This window comes from Caretta caretta, chromosome 27 (assembly GCF_965140235.1).
Source record: "Caretta caretta isolate rCarCar2 chromosome 27, rCarCar1.hap1, whole genome shotgun sequence".
NCBI lineage: Eukaryota > Metazoa > Chordata > Testudines > Cheloniidae > Caretta > Caretta caretta.
The window spans coordinates 2685689-2705503 of NC_134232.1; the positions used below are offsets into that span (position 1 = coordinate 2685689).

Consider the following 19815-nt stretch of genomic DNA (forward strand, 5'->3'; position numbering starts at 1 on the left):
CCCACCCCCACGGCCATACACCACCCAGCCCCCCCCCATGATCTGTGCAAGGCATCACCACAGCAGTGCACGGCGGCGCCCTGCCCTGGAAAAGTGACCTAGCTCTGGTCCGTCAATGCCACCATCAGGGGCAATTTTGCTGCCAGGGTACAAACCTCTGGCCCAAGAACAGGGCCCCCAGGTTTTGTCCAGGTGAGAGCCAGGCGGGCACTGCCCAGGAACCGGCAGCTGTGGAAACGACCATGCAGGGCGGAGGCAGGGGTGCAGCAGCCACTTTGGGGCACATTTGGTACATAAGCTCCCCTTGGCCTCTGAAGCTCCCAGCCTGTGCCAGGGTCCCATCCCCCAGCTGCCTTAGCCCTAGTCACTAACCAGGCTGAGACACCCAAACCCTCGGCTCCGGCTCGGGGCAGGGAAGACGGTGGCCCCAGTACTAGGAGTCACTCAGGCCCCAGAGGTGCCAATAGCTGAGCACAGGGCAAGGAAGTGCAGCCACCTCTGTCTGCAGAGCTGCCAGGCCTCCCCGCTGTTGGCCACGGCGCCAGACACGGGAAGGTTCCTGCCTCCAGGGTGCAGGTCCTGCGGCCGAGCCCGCCTCCAGCCATGGAGAAGCTCTGGCTTCTGGTGGAAACTGAGGCCAGAAAGGCAGCACGGGAGGTGGCAGCAGGGGGCTTTGTACCTCCAGGAGCCTGGGTTGGCTGCTCAACAGACGGGCAATGGCAGGATCTGCCCCATTTCTGTGTGTATGGAATAAGGCGACCCGGCAACAAGCTGGCTGCTCTGAGCCCAGATCTCTGCCCTACATTCTCCCTTCACCCCCAGGCGATCAGCCGGAGCGGTAGGCCCATAGGTGAGCTCAGGATTTGGGGCCGTGTATCTTCACTCCCGACTCAAAGGCACTGCAGCAGGGACACTGTCATCTCCATGTTGGGGTCTCGTTGTTTGCCCTGTGGTACTAACAACCCAGCTGGATTTTAACACCCCACGTTCCCCCCACCCCGATGCTGCTGGGTTACTGCTTTCTGTCATTGCGCTGAGAGTACTAGCGAGGAGGCAGTTTCACCTTGGGTCAGGTCAGTTTCACGGTCTGATTCTGCACCTGCATCCTGCCCTTGGGCTTGCAAACAGTGCCGGGCTTTGCTTGAGGCTGCTGCCCCCCCAGCAAACATGGCCGCAACTTTAGGTTTTTCAAAGGTTTCCAAGAACTTTTTTTCCCCCAAAAGAAGCTTTTTTCCCTGACTTAACAAACTGGCTGTGTCCTGTGTCTGCAGCCTAGATGGAGGGACCTCATTTCACTGTCCAGGTGGCCTGAGATGACGTGCCCGGAAGCAGGCTGACTTTAACCTCTGCCGTTCACACTGAGCCGAGGTAGCTGGTTACTGAGGACACTGTTCCAATGCGCCCGCACATAAAAACTTGGGAGTTTAAAGTTAGGCACCAAACCCCCTATTTAGGTACCTCCATAAACTGCATCTATTTCCAGTGGTGCTGAGTTCCTGCAGGCTGCAGTGGGAGCAGGGGTGCTCTGCATGTTTGATAATCCAACCATTTTAGGCCCCCTCACTACGGCTTTAGAAACCTACCTCAAGGCTCCTGCATTTGACCATTTGGGCCAGACGTGCTGACGTGTGTCTGGAATGAACTGTTCCAGCCTTGGAGCAGGGGCTTGCTGCGGTGCTTGGCCCCACGTACCACGGAAAGCCACGTGGAGTGGGACTTCCACACCAAACAGAGGCAGCAACAGATCCTGCCAGGTGGTGTAAAGCTGGCGTTACCCCACTGACGTCCATGGAGCTTCGGCCACCTTCACACCAGCACAACTGAGAGCAGAACAAAGTGATTTTTTATGCTGTAAGTAAAACCTCCCCAGTCCAAGCTCATGGGAAATGCAATGCCCACTGCAGAGAGCAGGGTGCCCTGCCAGCTCGAACCAACTCACAAGCAACCCCCCTCCCCCCAACCCTGTCCAGCTGGGAGGCGGCCTGGGCCAGGTTGCCCCCGGCCAAAGGGCCATCAGTGGTTGGCAGCGTCTGTCCCGTGCCGCAGCCCCAGCTGTCACTGGGTGAGCCCCTCGCTCACCCGCCAGGCAAAGGCCCCGTCTGCGGCAGAGCTCAGCCTTTGGGGGCCAGCAAGGGCTGCTCAAGCCCTTATGCAGAGAGCAAGGCCAGCACACGCTGTGGAGTGTCTGCAGGGGGGGGCGCTGCCTGGCCAGCAGGGTTTGGGCTGGTGGGGCTGCCAGGGCTCTGGGGACTGGAGAACACGCTGCTCAGCCCTGCTGCAAGGGTCACCGCCCTCCTCTGGACATTATCTGGCTATTCGACACAGGCCTGCAAAGCCACCAGCCGCGGGCCCCGAGCCTGCGCCCTGGGGCTGGGAACCCCACCATACGCCACTTGCCAAGCCAAACAAGTCACATTCTGGGGGCCAGTGAGGCCGGCTCTAGTGGCCCCTGCCGGGCTGGTTCACCTGCTGCCTGAGCAGTGGTGCAGCAGCTGGGAGGGGCCTGGCTGGGCTGGGCTGAATGGGTCCCCGGCTCCTAGGGCCCCTGCGGAGGTGTTGGCTGGCCGTGGACCTGCTAAGGAAGCAATTCACTGTCTGGCATTTTCTCCCAGAGGGAGCAGGGAGGGAGGCAGATTCCCATCCCAGAAGCAGGGGGCTGAAGTGGTGGGTGCTTGGACTCATAGGAGCCAGGAGAAATGACTGTAATGGAACAGCCTCTTCTCGGCGAGGAGAGAGGGCCCTGGACAGTGACAGGCAGAGCCAGCCTCGTCCCTCCTGGCAGCTCAGCATCTTCAAACCTATGTGTCAGATGGGGAAACTGAGGCACAGGAAGGGGACGTGATTTGGCTGAGGCTGCACAGTGAGTCAGTGGCTGAGCTGGGCAGAGAACCCAGGCGTTCTGACTCACAGTTGGGCACAAGAGCCTGAGAGAGGGTGGGGTGTAGTGCTGGACGTGCCAGCTGCTGGCCAGAGGAACCCGGCGGTGCAGACCACGGGCTGTCAGCCCAGGGCTGCTTGTGGCCGGTGGCGTGAGTGTCCCATGGCAGTTTGACGGCAGCGGTGTAGCCGTGTCTGGCCCAGGAGAGACAAGGTCTGGGAGGGGATCGCTGGTACTGCCCAGCGTGTGTTGGTGCGAGAGAGGCTTTGGCGCTCACCGGTGCAGACACTGGGCTACTGGCACCAGGCCTGCCCCGACCTGGGCTCTCCACGGCAGTTTGGGTTTGGTTTGCCTGTGGGCTCGGTCCCTGTTCCCCAGCGCAGGTCTGAGGGGGCCTGAGTTGGTGGGGCTGGGCGGGTTTGAGCTGGAGAGAGGCACAGGCGTATCTTCGCCTCCCCACCAGTTTGCAGCCATTGGGTGGGGTGAGCGGGCAACGAGAGACCAATGTCCAACCCCTCTTCCTGCCGCCCCCAGCAAACACCCAGCTCCGTGCTGCCCCCAGGCTACATTCATTGTGTTGCTTTGCATTAAAAAGTATCCCTGGCAGAATCCCAGCCCCATCGGCACAGCAGGGCACCAAGCCCCCAGCAGCTGGTGCGGGCACCAGGTCACACTGGAGACGCGCTGAGGGCTGAGACCAGGCTACGCGAATGATGGGAGCCCAGGCAGCCACTCGGTCACGGGTGGCTCTGACTCCATTCCAGCCGGCTCCTCGCCTGTCCCCAGCGCTCCTTTGCCCGCTGTTAGCCGTGCCGCCCAGTCCCTGAGCAACAGGGAAGTGGAGGGGCGGCAGGTGGGTGGCGTGCCGTGGTCTGTGGGGCGGCGAGCGGGTACATTCCTTGGTGGTAGGGTAGTGCAGTGCGGTGGGGGGTGGAAGCTACATTCAGGCAGGGTCGGGCAGCAGCCAGCCTGCGAGGAGACAGTGCACTTGGCCAGCTGTGCACAAGGCTGCGGGGTCCACGCAGAGTCTGTGCCATCCAGGTCCCTCCAGTGCAAGGCTGTGTCGGGGGCCCCCCGGCCTCGCCAGGTGCAGCCAGGGCCACGCCAGGCACCAGGCAGAAGCGGAAGACGTCACTGATTGTTCACCCATCTCGTCGCATCATTATTTGGTGGCTAGTTTGTTATTTAAGGAGATTTCTCCCTGCCCCCGTGGCAGGGCAGGCAGAGAGCCGCCAGAGCGGGGGGGCCAGGCTAGGCCCCTCCCGACCTGCAACACAGAAGTGAGGGGCATGTTAGTGCTGGCATCGGAGCACGGGCAATGAGGGTGAGGGTGACCCCAGCGTGGTCCATGAGCTGGTGCAGACGCGGCGTCAGAGGCTGGTTAGTCCCAAACCAACTGAGTCGCACAGGCCCCGGATGCCTCAATGCTGCTCTCCACCCCAGGACTCCTGCCCAGGCCTGGGGTGCTTGGGCCTCACCTCCCCACCCCCACCTGGGAACCCCAAGACTCGCCTGAGCACTATGGGGGGCATGTCTGAGGCCCACCTGCAGGAGCCATGCACCAGCTGGGATGAGGCGGCGGCACTGGGGGGGCTGGGCAGGTGCTGTGCTCTGGTCCCCACACTGGCTGGGACACTCCTGGCCCCAGGACCGCAGGTCTAGGCTCTGCCACTCTGGGTGCAAACAGGAGGCTGGTTGGGGGGTGCTGGCTCAATGGCCTCTGCCAGCCAGCAAACACCCCCCGAAACCTGTCTCTGGCGTGGGCCCAGAACAGGCACCTGCTGGGAACTGGCCAGGGTAGGGTTTGAATTGGCCACCTCGAGTCAGGGGCTCCATGGGCCGTGGAGCTGGGCCAGCCCCCCATCTCCTGGGCTGGCGCACACATGGGTTGAGGCAGTGGCCTGGCCCTGCCCTGGGCCATCCACACAGGCCCGGGGTGCCCTGATGCCCACTAACCTGAGGAGCAGCAGCATTCAGGGGCACCTACCACGGGATAGCTCAGGCCTCTAGGCTAGTGACCCTGCTTCACCCACCTCCGCCGCACGGGTGGGGCAGTGCCCTGGGGCGGACAGGGCTGCCTCTCAGTAGCAAGCTTCCCAGGGATGGTGAGTGATGCAGGCACAAAGATGGGCATGGCCCCAGGGGGCGACGAGGTGGACACAGACAGTGACATGTGGCAGGAGGTTCACATCGGGGTCATGATCCCACACCCACCCCACCCCGTCCCTGCCCGGGGGTGTCTGTGGGGCAGGCTGCTCTGCACCTGGGCAACTCGCCGTGTGACTGGGGTGCAGCTTAGGGGAGCCGATGGAGGGAGAGCATCAGCTGCCAGCCACTGCTTGAGGCAGGGAGCCAGCGGACCGCTGGAGCAGTGCTGGGCGGGGTTCAGCCGGGCCTGGCCCCTGGGCAGAGTCACCCCGCAGGGAGAGGCAGGCAGGATCCCTCCCTGCACAATGGGCTGAGGCAGCATGACACGGAAGTAGTGCAGTCCCCTCGGCTGCCTGCCCATGCCCTCCCCCCCGGCCTGGCCCAGCCCGAGCACCCAGGACACACTGGCAATGGAGGGGCTCTCCTGCCAGCATGCTCCCGCTGGCCTGGTAGAGCCCCAAGGCCTCCACACAGGGAGGGGGCACAGCCCCATGGAGGAGTAGGCGTGATGGTCATGGCCCAGGCAGCAGGTTCCAGGCAGGCAGGTGCAGCAACCAGCAGGTGGCGACAGAAGCGTCCCAGCAGCCAGGGGAGAGCGAGGGGCAGGGATGGGATGGTGATGGAGGGCAGATGAGTGAGGGGGGCTATCCCAGCCCCGGCTGAGCCGGGTCATACCTTCCTCTCCGGATGTTCCTGCCGAGGAGAGAGGACACAGAGAGGGGGACGGTTAGCGAGGCCTCCGGGGGCAGCCCTACTGTGTGTGTCTGATCCTGCCCAGCTCTGCCCTGACCCCGCCAGGACCTTGCTCTGGGTGGCATGTGGCTGAGTGCCAGCGGCTTTGCAGGCCTGGCACGGTGCGCTGGGCTTGGGCTAGCCAGGCAGGGCTCATTTGGGCGGATGCTGAGTGCTGAAAGATCTGGCCCTGGTGCTAGGGAAAAATCTCAGCCCCACAAGCAGTGGGACCTACCAGGGCGGAGGGGCTGCCCCATGCCCGTGGGTGCCCATCAGACCCTGCTTGGAGCCCAGTACCATGTGTTTTGGGTGCAGCTCTGGACAGCACCCGTGCGGCTAGGGCGTGAATGTGCAGGGTCCGAATGCTGGAGCCGCAGCGGGGCTGGGGCCGTCAGCCGCACTCAGCAGAACACACGCCAGGCGTGTGGCAGCCAAACAGCAACAGCCCGGGGGGGGAGCCCGGCCTGCAAGGCCCCCAGGGGCTGGGCCCAAGGCCGCCCAGCCCGAGAGCCACCCCATGCCAAGATGGCTGTGCAGCAGTGGGCCAGCACCATCAGTCAGGGCTGGCCCAGGGAGCTCCCTGTCACAGCCCCAAGGCAGGGGCCTCCGGCTCTGTGCCTCTCGCTGCAGCCAGGCCTGGGGCCTGTTGCCGATAGCTGGTGCGTGGGTTCAAGGCCAGGGTTCTCGCCACCCCTCCATGCGGGGCAAGGCGGAGCACACCACTCCGTGGGCTGTGAGGGCTCAGCAGACAGGGCACCCCCACCCCAGCACCTCCGGCCCCACCCCGGGGACAGTGGGTGTGTGTGCAGGGGGCAGGCTCCTTGCTGAGTTATTTCTGCCTGTCTCCCTCCTGCCCCGGGGGCCCAGTGTCCCTCTGCCTCCCTCCCAGCTGCATGCTGCTCCTTCTGCCCCCTCAGTCTGATTTCCCCTGCCCAGCACGCTGCTGGCCTCTTGCCCAGAGCCCTCGCCCTCTGCCAGCCCCAGGCGTGCAGCAGCTGAGCTGCCTCCTGGCTGGCAGGGCCCCAGGCAAACCCCCGGAGTGACGTGCATTGTGGCGGGCGAGCAGAGTGCCCCCAGAGGTTGCAGTCAGGCTGGGGGAAGCCCTGCGGTGCCTCACTCCCCTTCCTGAGCCCAGTTAGGGGGCAACTCCGAGGGGACAGGGCCGGGGATTAGCAGTGTGGGGCACCAGCCCCCTTCCTTCGGCCCCTCCCCACATAGCACAGGAGCCGCACTGCCCCACAGCTGTCAGGGCCAGGCCCAGCTGTGGGGTGATCTGCCTCCAGTGGGTCAGACTGGCCAAGTCCATGGAGTACAAGGGCTCCCCTGGCCCGGGAAAAGCCTCTGAGCAGGGCAGGGTCCGTGGCCCAGTCCCCAGCCCAGGCATGGCAGAAGGGTGCAATCAGGAAGAGGCAAACGGCGTTTCTTACTTGAATCCCCAGCCAGTCCCCCCGAGGACAATGGCCGCCACCAGCACCGCGCCAGCAATGGACCCGATAATGATGTTGGTGCCGCTGGGCCCTGCGGCAGAGAGGGGAGGAGAGCATAGGTCAGGTGTGGGGCGTGGGCACTGGCTGGTGAGGGGCACGGTGCAGGCAGGGCACCGCACGGACTCCGCGGTCGCTTCGCCCCCGTGGAGGCTGAGCCAGAAGCAAGGGGTGCCATGGGGGGCAGTGTGAGCCTGGCACGACCTCAGCTTCTCTGCAAGGCACCTGCCCTCTGAATGCCAGGGGCCACCCTAGGAGGGACCATGGGGAACGGGCACCATAGGGTCCCACCCCCACCCTGAGGGCTCAGCAAATGGACCCCCGCAATTCCCATCCAGAGCCCTGACGTCCAGCCACACACGGGGATGCCCTGAGCAGAGCCCGGCTCTGCTGTTCCTCAGCCGGCCCATGCCACCCGGGTTCACAGCGCCTGGCCCATGCAGGGAGGTGGGGGCTGGCAGCAGCTGGGAACCACCATGGGGCTCTTGGCACTGAGATGCCTGGTGGACGGGGGACACGAACCCTTGTATCTCTCGGTTTCGCCAGTGGGCTTGGGCTCCGGGATGGGGTCGTAGACGCTGCAGTCCTTCCCCGTCCAGTCAGCGTGGCAGATGCACTTGCCCTCATTGCTGCAGACCTGCGGCAAAGGAACGAGAGGTGGGTGACCGCCACAGGGAGTTGAGTCTAGCCCCGGCCAGGCTCTGTGCTCACCCGGGCCATGGGGCCTCACTGGGGCTGTGATGGGGGCGCTCCAGCCTTCGGCAGCTCTGCTCCTCAATGCTGGGGCTCCCCAGGGGATGCCCCACAGCCTGAGAGCCCTGAGCATTAGAGCAGGGGGGCTGTGGTCTCTTCCACAGCCCAGGCTCCAGGTGCCCTGAGGCACCTCCCACCAGGGTTCCCACCCTGCCCCATGCTAGCCATCCAATCAGTCTAATCCACTGCCACGGGTCAGCGCCAGGAGCAAGTGATTCATGGCGTCCCCATGCCGCACCCCCCTCAGGCAGTGACGTGCATGCACCTCAGAGCGCAGAAGACGGAAAGGCCAGAGGCCAGGGCTCAGCACAGGAAGGAGACAAGATGCTCCCTGCAGGGTGGAAATCAGGTACTGAGGGCAATGAAGATGGGAGATGCTGGGTGCCCCTGGGCAAGGTACCACCTCTGTGCTCCCATGCTGTGAGACCTTCTGCCGCGCAGAGCTTCTCCCTGTGGGCAGAGGGAGGCCTGGCATGCCCCAGCCCACAGCAAGGACTCACCCCATGGTCAAAGCAGATCATCCCGTCCCAGCTGCTAGGGCAGGAGCTGAAATTAAAGGCTGCTGCGGGAAGGCATTTGTGGTCAAGACACAGCATGCTGGGGCCGCAGGGCGTGCCATCCTCCACATAGCTCAGATCTGACCCATCCACCAGCTGGACGTGCCCACCTCTGGGGAGGGGAAGAACAGCTGAGGGAGGGGGCAGGTGACACTGTCCATGCCCCAGGATGTGGCTAACATGCTCCAAGGCCCCAGCTCCTTGCCCGGGACCCAATGGGGTGCAGGCTGGGGGCATATCTGTGCGTCAATCGTGAACCCCCTCATGCACCACCACCTCCTGGGAGGATCGGAGCCTCCACTGGGCAGCAGGGGCTCCGCCAACTCTGGCTGGGGAGCTGTGCAGAGCTCTGCAGGGCCATCGGCACTGCCTGATGCCACCAGGGCACTGCCTCTGAACAGCTCTCCACACCGCAGCAGAAACGGGGGCTGGCGCCTGGACCGCCCAAGCTGAAGCACGTTAGTAAAAGGGGCATTTTACTGCCATGCGAGAAGAGCTGCCTGCCAACAGATGCTGGCCAAACCCCGTTTCACAGGTGGGCCCAGGCCAGGACGCTGGTTCCCAGCGAGCTGAGCGGGAGCGTCTGTGGTTAGGAGCCTGTTACAGCTGCACGATGAGCAGAGGTCGCCAGCAGGAGGTTTCCGTTTCCGGGGAGGTGGATTAACGACAGCAATGGAAGAACTGCCCCGCCTCCCCGCCCCCGTGCTGCAGGAAGCCTCTGCACCCCGGCACCGAGCGGGGTGGCTGTCGTGTACACATACCCTAGTCTGTGTCTCCTTCCTCTCTGCCACACTCTCTCTGAAGGGCTTAACTGACACTCCAGGGCTCCCAGAGCCAGGGCCCTCGGGGACGTACCGAAGTGACTGGGGCTGTGGACAGCTGAGGCCCTGCTTCCAGGGTCTGCACCGGGGACCCGGCAGTGCCCAGAGCCAGGAGACTGAGCAGCACAGGGGGCCCAGGATTTGGATCTGATGACCACAGAAGAGGACCGTGCCACGCTGTAACAGCCGGTGCCTGCAGGGAACGCTAGGCTCTGGGGCCAGCTGAACTGACAGGCTACAATGGGGTTCTCCCAAAGCCCAGCTCAGCTGCTCCCCTTCCCCACCCCACATGTGCCCTGGGGTAGGTGCACTGAGGGGGCCACTTAGAATCAGGGTCGTATGGGATGCACTGAGCCAGGAGAGGGCAATCAAGCCGATCCCACCGTGGCCAGCCCTGCCCTGGAGCAGCAATGAGATGCTCCCCTCACCTCACGCCCCCGGGGCTGGGGAGCTGGCCTGGCCCAGGAGGGCCCAGGCACTGCATGCACTAAGCCAAGCCAGGCCGCTGGCCCCGGCCCCGGAGCAGCCCTGCCCACCTGCAGTCGACGGGTCTGTTCTGGTAATAGAAGGTCATCGTGGTGATCTCCCCGCTGAGCTCGCCCACCCGTGGCACGCCCGTGATATTAGTGCACAGCAGGTAGCCGCACAGGACGTCTCTGCAAGACAGGCACAAAGTGCAGAGCGGTGGGCCCAGGGTACCCACTCCCGCCCCAACCCAGCCCCAGCCCACCTGGCCTGGCCCAGCCCAGCTCAGCCCAGTTGTGGGAGGGGAGAGCAAGGAGTCCCAGCCATACAACTGGTTTGACAGCTGCCACGTGGCCACGCCCCACTGCCCTCACAGCCTGGCAGGTTGGTCACAGGGGCTGGGCCCCGTGGCAGGAGAGGGGGTGGCATTCCCTGGGGAGTGGGGGAAGACCTTTTCTCGCCCAGAGTAGGTGCCAAGTAGATGGTGGCAGAGCGTGGAGGGGGATGGGAGGAGGTAGAGGAAGGCCAGCGCGGGGGCCGTGTGCACTGGGGCTGCGGGCAGCAGCTGGCATGGTCAGAGGATGCTGTGATGCCCGTGACCCACCCAGCAGAGTGGGCCCCAGCACTTACTGCTTGCTGCACTGCACCCAGGCTGGGCCCTCGCGCCCACAGTTCCCTCTCTCGGTCCCTTCCACATTCAGCTTCTCGTAGCAGAACCTGTCGGCAGCAGCTGGGGTAGGAGGGGAGCAGGGGCAGGGGTTACATGGCCCTGCCCTCTCCCTGTGCCGCTTCTTCCCCCATCAGCCCCAGGCAGGGCGGTGTGGGAGCAGAGACATGTGCTCACAGGCCAGGCTCAGCCCCGCCAATGCCAAGTGCCTGCCTGGCAGAGCTCACCTGGGAGCACGTGGGCCAGGCATGTGGGTGTGAGATCATGTGGGGGGATGCAGCCGTCACGCTTGTGCTTTACAAACACGTCCCTTAGTGGTGGGGCAGGGAGCGTTAGCTGAGTCAGTGCCAGAGCCAGGAACAGAACCCAGGAGTCCCAGACCCCAGAACTGCCTGAGGCTCCTTCCTTCAGCGCTGTGCTGTAGCCCTGTTACTGGCCACATGTGCAGCATCACCACTGGCCAGGCCGGGTCCCACAATGGCTGCATTCACTAAGCCCCGTGGCTGAGAACAAACAAGCGGACAGCCCCCAAGGGCCATGCCGGGGCTCAGCCCCAACGTTAGGGGTGCGGCTGGCAGGGCCGCTTCCTTCCCACACACTCCAGTGGCACCAGGGTTTCTGCAGGGCGGGGCAGGGCTGCAGGCACTGGGAGAGAGACTAGCCATGAGTGCAGAGTGACATGCAGAGCACACAGAGAGCATGAGCTGGGGCCACTGATCAGCCAGGCAGTGTCTGACGAGCCACAGGCCTGTCCCCCGGGCCCTTTGTGACAAAGCGGGACTGTTCTTAATGTCTCCTCTGAATAGTGTGGGGGTGCCTCAGTTTCCCCTATGTAGTTCTTAAGTCTCTAGGGGGTGGGATAAGGGTGTATGATCACTGCAGAGCCCTAGTGGTCAGGTGTGTGCAGGGGTCTGGACAGAGAGAATGGCTGACACCCTGTTTCCTGGCAACTAATGGCCTGGTCCTTCCCCCCTGCGAGCTAAAGGGTTGGAGAACAAAGGAATCAGGTGACCTCCTGGCCTGGGAAAGGAACAAAGCCAGAGGAGGAGGGGCTGGAGGGTTTTTCAGTTTGGGGCTGGCTGGGACATGGAGTGAAGGGCAGACGTGGTTGTCTGGCTCACTGTCCCCAAAATGGACCCAGCTGAGGGGTCCTGTTCTCTGCACCTGCAAGCTCTGTTTTAGACCACGTTCCTGTCGTCTAATAAACCTTCTGTTTTACTGGCTGGCTGAGAGTCACGTCTGACTGCGAAGTTGGGGGGCAGGACCCTCGGGCTTCCCCAGGAGCCCACCTGGGCGGACTGGCTGTGGGAAGCGCACGGAGGGGCAGAGGCTGCTGAATGCTCCGAGGTCAGACCCAGGAAGGGGGAAGCCGGGTGAGCTGTGTGTCCTGCAGACAGGCTGCTCACAGAGAGGAGACTTCCCCAGAGTCCTGCCTGGCTTCATGGGGAGCAGTTCCAGAGCATCGCCCGGGGACTCCGTGACACCCTTACACTGGAGTGTGTCACTGCATGGGAGGCAACTGGAGGACAGCCAGACCTGTTGGGGTCCATGGCAAGAAGAGAACTAGCCCATCAGGATGTCCTGGCCTCACTCATTTCAATGGGCCTTGACCCTTAACATCCATAGTGGTTTATTGCAAATATCTGGGCCAGGTTCTCCATTGCCCTCCATCCTGCGCAACCTGTTCTGATGGTGCCAGGGGACCCATCTGAAGGCAGGTGCATCACTCCTCCGTGGCACTGATGCACTGACAGGGAGAGGAGGGAAGCCAGCATAGGGTGGGGGCCATGATGTTTCCTTTGGCAGGTTCCCTTTAACTGAGGGCTTCCAAGCTGCGTCTCTGCTGGCCAAGGAGAAGCGCGGCCACAGGGGGATCTGCCGTGTGAAATCGCTGGAAGTGAATCGGGGCTTGATGTGGTTTTGCTTGAGCGTAAGCAAAGGGCCTGATTCTGCTCTCACTGACCGTATGGTGACCTGGAAGTGACTCTACTGGAATCTGGGTAGCGAGGCCGGCAGGCAGGGAGTGACAGACATGCAGGGAGAGCCCGGAGTCTGTCTGCGTCGGCCGGCGGAGGGTTAGAGGGCTGCCGAGGGCAGTGCACCCAGAGCGCCCAGGGCAGAGATCGGCTCAAGGGCCTCAGACTCCGGAGCTGCCAGTGCTGCACTTACTGCTCTGTGCTGGCATTCAGCCTCCAGCCTGCTCTGCACACATGCCCCCCCCCGGCACCCCTGCCCTGTGCATGCACTCCCTCATCTCACTGCAGCTCTGCACCCCCAGGCCAAGCTCAGCCAGGCACTTACCACGCCCCCAGAGTGCACTGCACTGTCTGTCCCGGCTTTTGCAGCTGCCCCCAAAGCACCGGCCCTGTGGAGCAGAGAGAGCCGATTTCACACAGTAGCACTTGCAGATGGGCACACGCGTGTTGACGTGCTCCCAGGCCTGGCATGGGGACTGCAGCCAGACAGCACGAGGGCAGGCATCACAGAGTTCACTGGAGCAGCCGTGTCCCTGGCCGGCCACCGGCTGCCTCAGGCCACGCGTCAGGCTGGGCTGTGTATGGGAGTCACTGGGAGCATCTTTCATGGAGCAGGAGTGCCAGTCTGTGTGCACAAGCAGCCGTGTCAGGGAGCCTGTCTGCGGGAGCAGGCACGTCTGTCTGTCCGGGGAGTGGGCGTGGGGGCATGGGAATGTGCCAACCAGCCTGTCCGGGGGGTGGGCGTGGGGGCATGGGGCTGTGCCAACCAGCCCGTCCGGGGAGTGGGCGTTGGGGCATGGGGCTGTGCCAACCAGCCCGTCCGGGGAGTGGGCGTGGGGGCATGGGGCTGTGCCAACCAGCCCGTCCGGGGGATGGGCGTGGGGGCATGGGGCTGTGCCAACCAGCCCGTCCGGGGAGTGGGCGTGGGGGCAGGGGGCTGTGCCAACCAGCCTGTCCGGGGAGTGGGCGTGGGGGCAGGGGGCTGTGCCAACCAGCCTGTCCGGGGGGTGGGCGTGGGGGCAGGGGGCTGTGCCAACCAGCCTGTCCGGGGGGTGGGCGTTGGGGCATGGGGCTGTGCCAACCAGCCCGTCCGGGGAGTGGGCGTGGGGGCATGGGGCTGTGCCAACCAGCCCGTCCGGGGGATGGGCGTGGGGGCATGGGAATGTGCCAACCAGCCCGTCTGGGGAGTGGGCGTGGGGGCATGGGGCTGTGCCAACCAGCCCGTCTGGGGGGTGGGCGTGGGGGCATGGGGCTGTGCCAACCAGCCCGTCCAGGGAGTGGGTGTGGGGCCATGCCAACCAGCCTGTCCAGGGAGTGGGCGCGGATGTGGGGCTGTTACCTGCTTGTGGTCGCAGAAGTAGCCGTCCAGCTTGTGCAGGTTGGGTGGGCACTGCAGAGAAAGAAAGGGAGTTTCCATGAGCCCTGCTCGCACACAACTCTGCCAGTGCCTCGCAGCCCTGACCCCCCCACACCACACACCACCAGTCCCCCTCAGCCACAGCTCCCAGGCCGGGTCCCTGCCCCCGCTCTGCCCGCCAGGTGCCCCCTCGGCTCCTCCAGAGTCAGAGCTGGGCCTGGGGCAGGCCGGGCACAGCACAGCCCACGTGCTGGAGGCACTTTGCTCCAAAGCCACTGCACAGCGGCCAGGCAGGAGTCCTGGCTGAGCTCCCGCCCCTGCCCCCCAGCCCCTTCTCACCTGGCTGGAGTCCCCAGTGCAGCTCTCCGGGATGTCGCACTCATTCACGGCTTCCCGGCATGGTGTGCCTCGCGGCTCGTACTGAAAGAGACGGGAGCGAAGGCCATGACTGATGCGGGGGCCGGGGGGGGAAGACAGGCAACAGAGGAGCCAGCATCCCGAGGCGGAAATCCCCCCTCCAGGCTGGCTGCAGCACCCTCACCACGTCCTGGCCAGGGCGCAGGGACCGGAAGGGCATGTGCTCAGCCCCTCGGTGCCGTGACCCTGGGTCCGGGCTCCTGGGGGTCCTTTGGCGACTCGCTCCCTGGGGCCCGTTGGCTGGCTCTGTCCCTCCCTGCCCTGCCCAGGACACCAGGCTCTCTGCTCTGTGTGGGAAGGCCAGGGCAGGGACTGGCTCTGACAGGTGAATGGTTCGTTAATAACCTGCCCTGCCCCTGGAGGGGCCCTGCCCAGGCACTTGTGACTACATCGCCCTCTAGTGCCCGCAGTCTGCACTGGCCACTGGGCAGGACAGCAGCTCGCTCTCGCCAGTCTCACCTTGCAGCCTTTGCAGCAGAGCCCGTCGCTGCACATGGCATCGTGGGTCAGGGTGCACTTCTTGCAGCACTTGCCGCCGCCCTTTGCACACTCCTGCCCAGGAGAGACACAAGCAGATGCCCGTGGGGGTGGTCAGTGTCAGATGGCGTGTACTCATGCTTGTGGGCTGCGGGGTTAAGGCTGCAATCCTCCAAGCGGCCAGCAATGCCTGCTCCCGAATGCCGCCCCCCGGTGCCCTCCCTGAGGCCCAGCACGCACGTGCTGACCCAGTGCCTGAGCCCGAGCTGCAGGCCGGGAGCAGCAGGGCCAGACTCCAGGAATCCTCCTTAGCCTCTGATGTGTGTCTTCGCTCCTGCTGAACTGCAGGGGGTGGGGGCAGGCCCCAGCGTGCACCCCAAGGCCTGGTAACAGCCCCAGCAGCCCAGGCCTCTCCCCACCTCTCCCTCAGCCCCACATTACAACACCTGGTCCCTGATCAGGGCTGGGAGCAGGTGCCCAGCCCCCAGTGTCCCCATCCCACAACTGTGCCCCTCCCCCAATGTCCTCCACTCCAGTGGCTCACGGGCGGACGGGGGGGACTGAAAACAGGCACCACCCTTTGCGCAGCCCCTCACCGCAAGCGAGCCGCAGTCGCATTCCTCTCCGGCCTGCACAAAGCCATTGCCACACTCAGGGGGGTCCAGCAGCTGCAGGGAAGAAGAGAGAGGAGACGGTTCCTGCAGCTGTCCTGGTGCGGGCGTGGGCCACGCTATGGGGCACGTGGCGCTGGGGCCGAGCACTGCACAGACACAGGGGATCTGGGCCCTGCCCGGGGCTCCCCATGTGACCGGGCAGGAGGGAGCCAGGCAGCTGGGGTGCAGGATGTGTTTCCAAGGCCTTCCTGGACCCGCCTCCCCTGTGCCGGGAAGCTGGGCCGGGCTCGTCCCGAGAGCCCTGCGGCCCTGGGAATTGCAGTCGCGGAGACGAACATCTGGCTCCTTTGCTGCTGAGGCGAAGGTGGCAGGCTCTGGATCCCACCCTGGCCCCACACGACAGGAAGGGGGGGAACTCCCCACTCCAGATCCCTGTCTGCTGGGGGCTCAGCCGTCTCCCAGCTCAGGAGCAATTCGGTGCCCTGCCCCTGCCCTGCCCTGCCCTGCAAGCCAGCGCTTCTGGAGCCTTGGGAGCCCCACCTAGGCACCCACCCTGCCCAAAGGCGACCCCCTCCTGGGGCCCTTACAGACATGGGCCTGTCTGCTCAGCCAGCTGGCCAGGGGCCTGTGTTCTGCTGTGGACACTGGTGGCCCGGGAGCTGGGAGGCGGGAGAGCCGCCACGCCCAGCAAAGGGGAACAGCTCTCGGGACTGTGCTGCCAGGGCAGGTAGGAGTCCAGCCCAGAGGCCTGGCCAGGGCAGGGCGGGGGGGGGTACCTTTAAGGGTTTGTTAAAGAGGCAGCTGCCCCCACCCTCCTGCAGGAACTGGCTGTACTCCTCGATGCTGCAGCGGGAGAACTTGCGCGGGAGGTAATACCTGGGGGAGGAGACAGCACAGTTAACAGCTGCCATGCTCAGTGCCCTGGGATGGGCACCCAGTGCCATGTGCTACCCCCTCCCGCCCCCCCGCCAGCCAGGGCCGTGCGCCTGCCCCACAGTCTATTTCCTACTACACTCTGCATCCTACCCAGCTCAGGAGGAGACGCACTAGCTGAGCATTCAACTCTCTAGCGATGCCCAGAGTCACCCACAGGCTGGGCATTCCCAGCCCTGCAGTGCCCAGGGGCTGCAGGCCAGTCCCTCTGCTGAGGCTCCTGGAGCATCAGCTGTGACAGCAAGGGAGAGGGGGGTGCCCCACGGGGTCAGGCCGGACTGACCACATCCTGGCTGCTGCAGGCTTAGCTCGGTCCCTCAGCAGCGGATAACCAGGGTCACACACCAGCCCAGGGCTGAGTGGGGTCTGGGAGGAGGCTCTCTGAGCACACAACAGGTGAATTTAACATGTGTGGCTGCTGGCACCTGTCAGGCCAGCCTAGGAGCCGTGCCGCTCTGCACAGCGACACAGGCCTCACCAGCGAGATCAGCCCTCCCCCTGCTCCCACCCACTGGATCCAGCAGGGAACTCACCCCGTGTCTTCCATGATGCACCCCAGCCAGGAATCTGGACACCGGCAGTCCCCTGCAGAGAGACATGGCAGCCCTTGCAGTCATGGGGCCTAAGGCCCAGACAGTGAGTCCGCCCGGGGCATCTGGAAAGAGCCTCACCCCCGCTCCACCCCCGGCACTCCCCAGGCCGCAGTGGGTTGCAAAGCAGCGGGCTCAGCTGCCCCAGCAATGGGGACACGGCACCCCCTTCTGTCATTTCAGAATGCAGCCCCAAATCGGCTTCCTAAGTCCTCAAAGCCAGGATTCAGTAATGTGCTGCTCGGACGGGGACCCTGACCTATCCCGAGCGCAATCTCCCCTCACCAGGCCCCGCTGGTCTGGTACCCCGCCCCCAGGGCTGACCCTCATTCAGAGACCCCCAGACCGTACATGCTGGCAATGGGGCAATCCCAGACCCAGCTCTGCAGCCTGTTGCTCCTTGCACCTTGGAGAGAGTAGCAGACACTTCTTACTGCCCCTGCCGCCTGACTCGCCAAACCCCTGTTTGGCCCCATCGCCCCAGCCACGCGCCCCAGCTCAGCCTGCTGTCCCGGGTCAGTCACTTCGAACACCCGCTCCTCCCTGCCCACTGCACACACGCAGCCAGCACTCCACCCGTACTCACACTCCAGCCTCTAGCTCCGCAGGCCTCTGCCCCATGGCACTTACCAGGCACACGGAGCTGCCATGATGTTTGAGATGGGTTAGCCCCCCAACACCCAGCCCAGGGGATCTTGAACTGACCACACATAGAATCATAGAATATCAGGGTTGGAAGAGACCTCAGGAGGTATCTAGTCCAACCCCCTGCTCAAAGCAGGACGAACCCCAACTAAATCATGCCGGCCAGGGCTTTGTCAAGCCTGACCTTAAAAACCCCTAAGGATGGAGATTCCACCAGCTCCCTAGGGAACCCGTTCCAGGGCTTCACCACCTGATGTAGCCAGGAGCTGAGCTGATGTCTCACCTGAAGGAGGTACCAGCACCCCTAGCACCAAGCTGGGAAAGTGGGTTCAGTAAAGGCTCAGAAGGGTGCCCCCTACTGATGCACCACTCTTCCTGCAGCACCTAGGTTCCCCACCCAAGGACTGGCCTAGCTGTCCGCTGCTTAGCACATGCCCAGCCCCTGGTGGAACAGCTGCAGCCCGTGACCGTGCACACATGCTGACCGAACGGCAGTGCCAGCTGTTCTTGGCACCCCTTGCAGGTGTCAGAGCCAAACCTTCAGCCCTCCTCTGGGCGCTCAGCACCTTACCTGCAGAGCTCCGGTGCTTGTTCCACATCATGCCAATGTTCTGCCCGAGGGTCTGAGCCAGAGTCACAGCCATGGCGCCAACGTTCCCGAACTGCGTGGGGCGGCGAGGGAAACGACAAAGCCATCAGAGCTGCTGGAAGGGGAGAGACTCCAGCAGCCCCGGTCTGTGCGCTCATCCCCATGGAGAACAGTGCAAGCCTCTGCAAGTGGGGCTCCGTGAGCTCCCCCAAGCCCCCTTCACAGCCCCTTATCCATTGCCTCCCCCAGCATCAGGCTCCAGCCCCCCTGCCAAATCCTGCAGCCCCACAACCTCCCAGAACCCTGCCCCACAATCCCATACCCCCCCCAGATCCTGCAGCCCCACAACCCCTTACAATCCTGCCCCACAATCCCATGGCCTCCCAGTGCAGTCCCACAGCCTCTCAGTATCCTGCTTTGTAGCCCAGCACCCTCCTACTGCTCCCCCCACGTCCCATCTCCAAGGCAGAGGCTGTGTTAGGCTGAGGGTCAAAGTTGCATGGAGAGGACCACGTTCCCTCCAAGCCCCTGGACTCCTCTGCCCCAGAACAGGCAGGACTCTCTTCCCCACCCACCTCATTGACACCCCCACCCCGGGTGAGCGAGCAGATCCCTCCGATGTAGGCAGTCCCGCTGCGGCTGCTCTGGAACGTCCTCCCACTGCAAGGGAGCAAAGAGGGTGGAGGTGAGGGTGGCAGCCCAACTGCCTGGCTCTTAGTGTCACTCGCACCCAAGGGCTCAGCCCTGGCTGGTCTTGTGAAAGGAACCTTCCATGGAGGAGGGAATGGAAAGACAACATGCCCTCCTGTCAAAAGCCAGGCCTGGGAGCCAGGACTCCTGGGTTCTCTTCCTGGATCTGCCACTGACTAAGTTTCAGGCTTCCCCCTCCATGTCTCATAGACCCATACACTTAAGGCGAGCAGGGACCATCGTGATCCTCTAGTCTGCCCTCCTGCACATCGCAGGCCACAGAACCTCACCCACCTCCTCCAGTAACAGACCCAGAAACTCTGGCTGAGTTACTGAAATCCTCAAATCATGGTTACATCAAGGTTACAGAGAACCCTGCATTTACCCTACTTCAAACCAGCAAGTGACCTGTGCCTCGTGCTGCAGAGGAAGGTGAAAACCCCCCAGGGTCTCTGCCAATCTGACCTGGGGGGAAATTCCTTCCCAGCCAGATTTAGTGATCAGTTAGACCCTGAGCATGTGGGGAAGACTCACCAGCCAGACACCGGGGAAAGAATTCTCTGTAGTAACTCAGAGCTCTCCCCATCTAGTGTCCCATCACCAGTCATTGGAGATATTTGCTAATAACAGGTGTGCGTGGGCCACGTGCCACTGTTGGCAGTTTCATCATCCCATCCCCTCCATAAACCCATCAAGCTCAGTCTTGAAGCCAGTTAGGTTTTTTGCCCCCGCTGCTCCCCTTGGGAGGCTGCTCCAGAACTTCACTCCTTTGATGGGTAGAAACCTTGACCTAGTTTCAAGTCTAAACATGTTGATGGCCAGTTTACAGCCATTTGTTCTTGTGCCAACATTGGCCCTTAACTTAAGTTACTCCTCTCCCTCCCTGGTGTTTATCCCTTTGATGTATTTTTAGAGAGCAATCAGATCTCCCTTCAGCCTTTGTTTGATTAGGCTAAACAAGCCAGGCTCCTTAAGTCTCCTCTCCTAAGGTAGGTTTTCCATTCCTTGGATCATCCTAGCAG

General features: G+C 63.5%; 1 protein-coding gene across 10 annotated transcripts in view; it reads right to left on the reverse strand.

Annotated features, from left to right (window-relative positions):
- Positions 1-1178: 1178 nt before the first annotated feature.
- The window catches only part of ADAM11 (ADAM metallopeptidase domain 11), a 52814-nt gene continuing 34177 nt past the window's right edge, over positions 1179-19815 (reverse strand). For 5 of the 10 annotated variants that reach the window (XM_048829787.2, XM_048829789.2, XM_048829790.2 and 2 more), the window contains 16 exons: positions 18679-18763; positions 18086-18176; positions 16813-16864; positions 16123-16222; positions 15329-15400; positions 14715-14807; positions 14178-14258; positions 13821-13871; positions 12807-12870; positions 10469-10568; positions 9910-10029; positions 8496-8664; positions 7765-7879; positions 7186-7276; positions 5702-5719; positions 1179-4145 (listed from right to left, as the gene is read on the reverse strand). In XM_048829787.2, the coding sequence (XP_048685744.1) occupies positions 4130-4145; positions 5702-5719; positions 7186-7276; positions 7765-7879; positions 8496-8664; positions 9910-10029; positions 10469-10568; positions 12807-12870; positions 13821-13871; positions 14178-14258; positions 14715-14807; positions 15329-15400; positions 16123-16222; positions 16813-16864; positions 18086-18176; positions 18679-18763 (1318 nt within the window). In that variant the 3' untranslated portion in view covers positions 1179-4129. The other 5 variants (XM_048829788.2, XM_075123553.1, XM_048829786.2 and 2 more) reach the window with 5 other exon arrangements.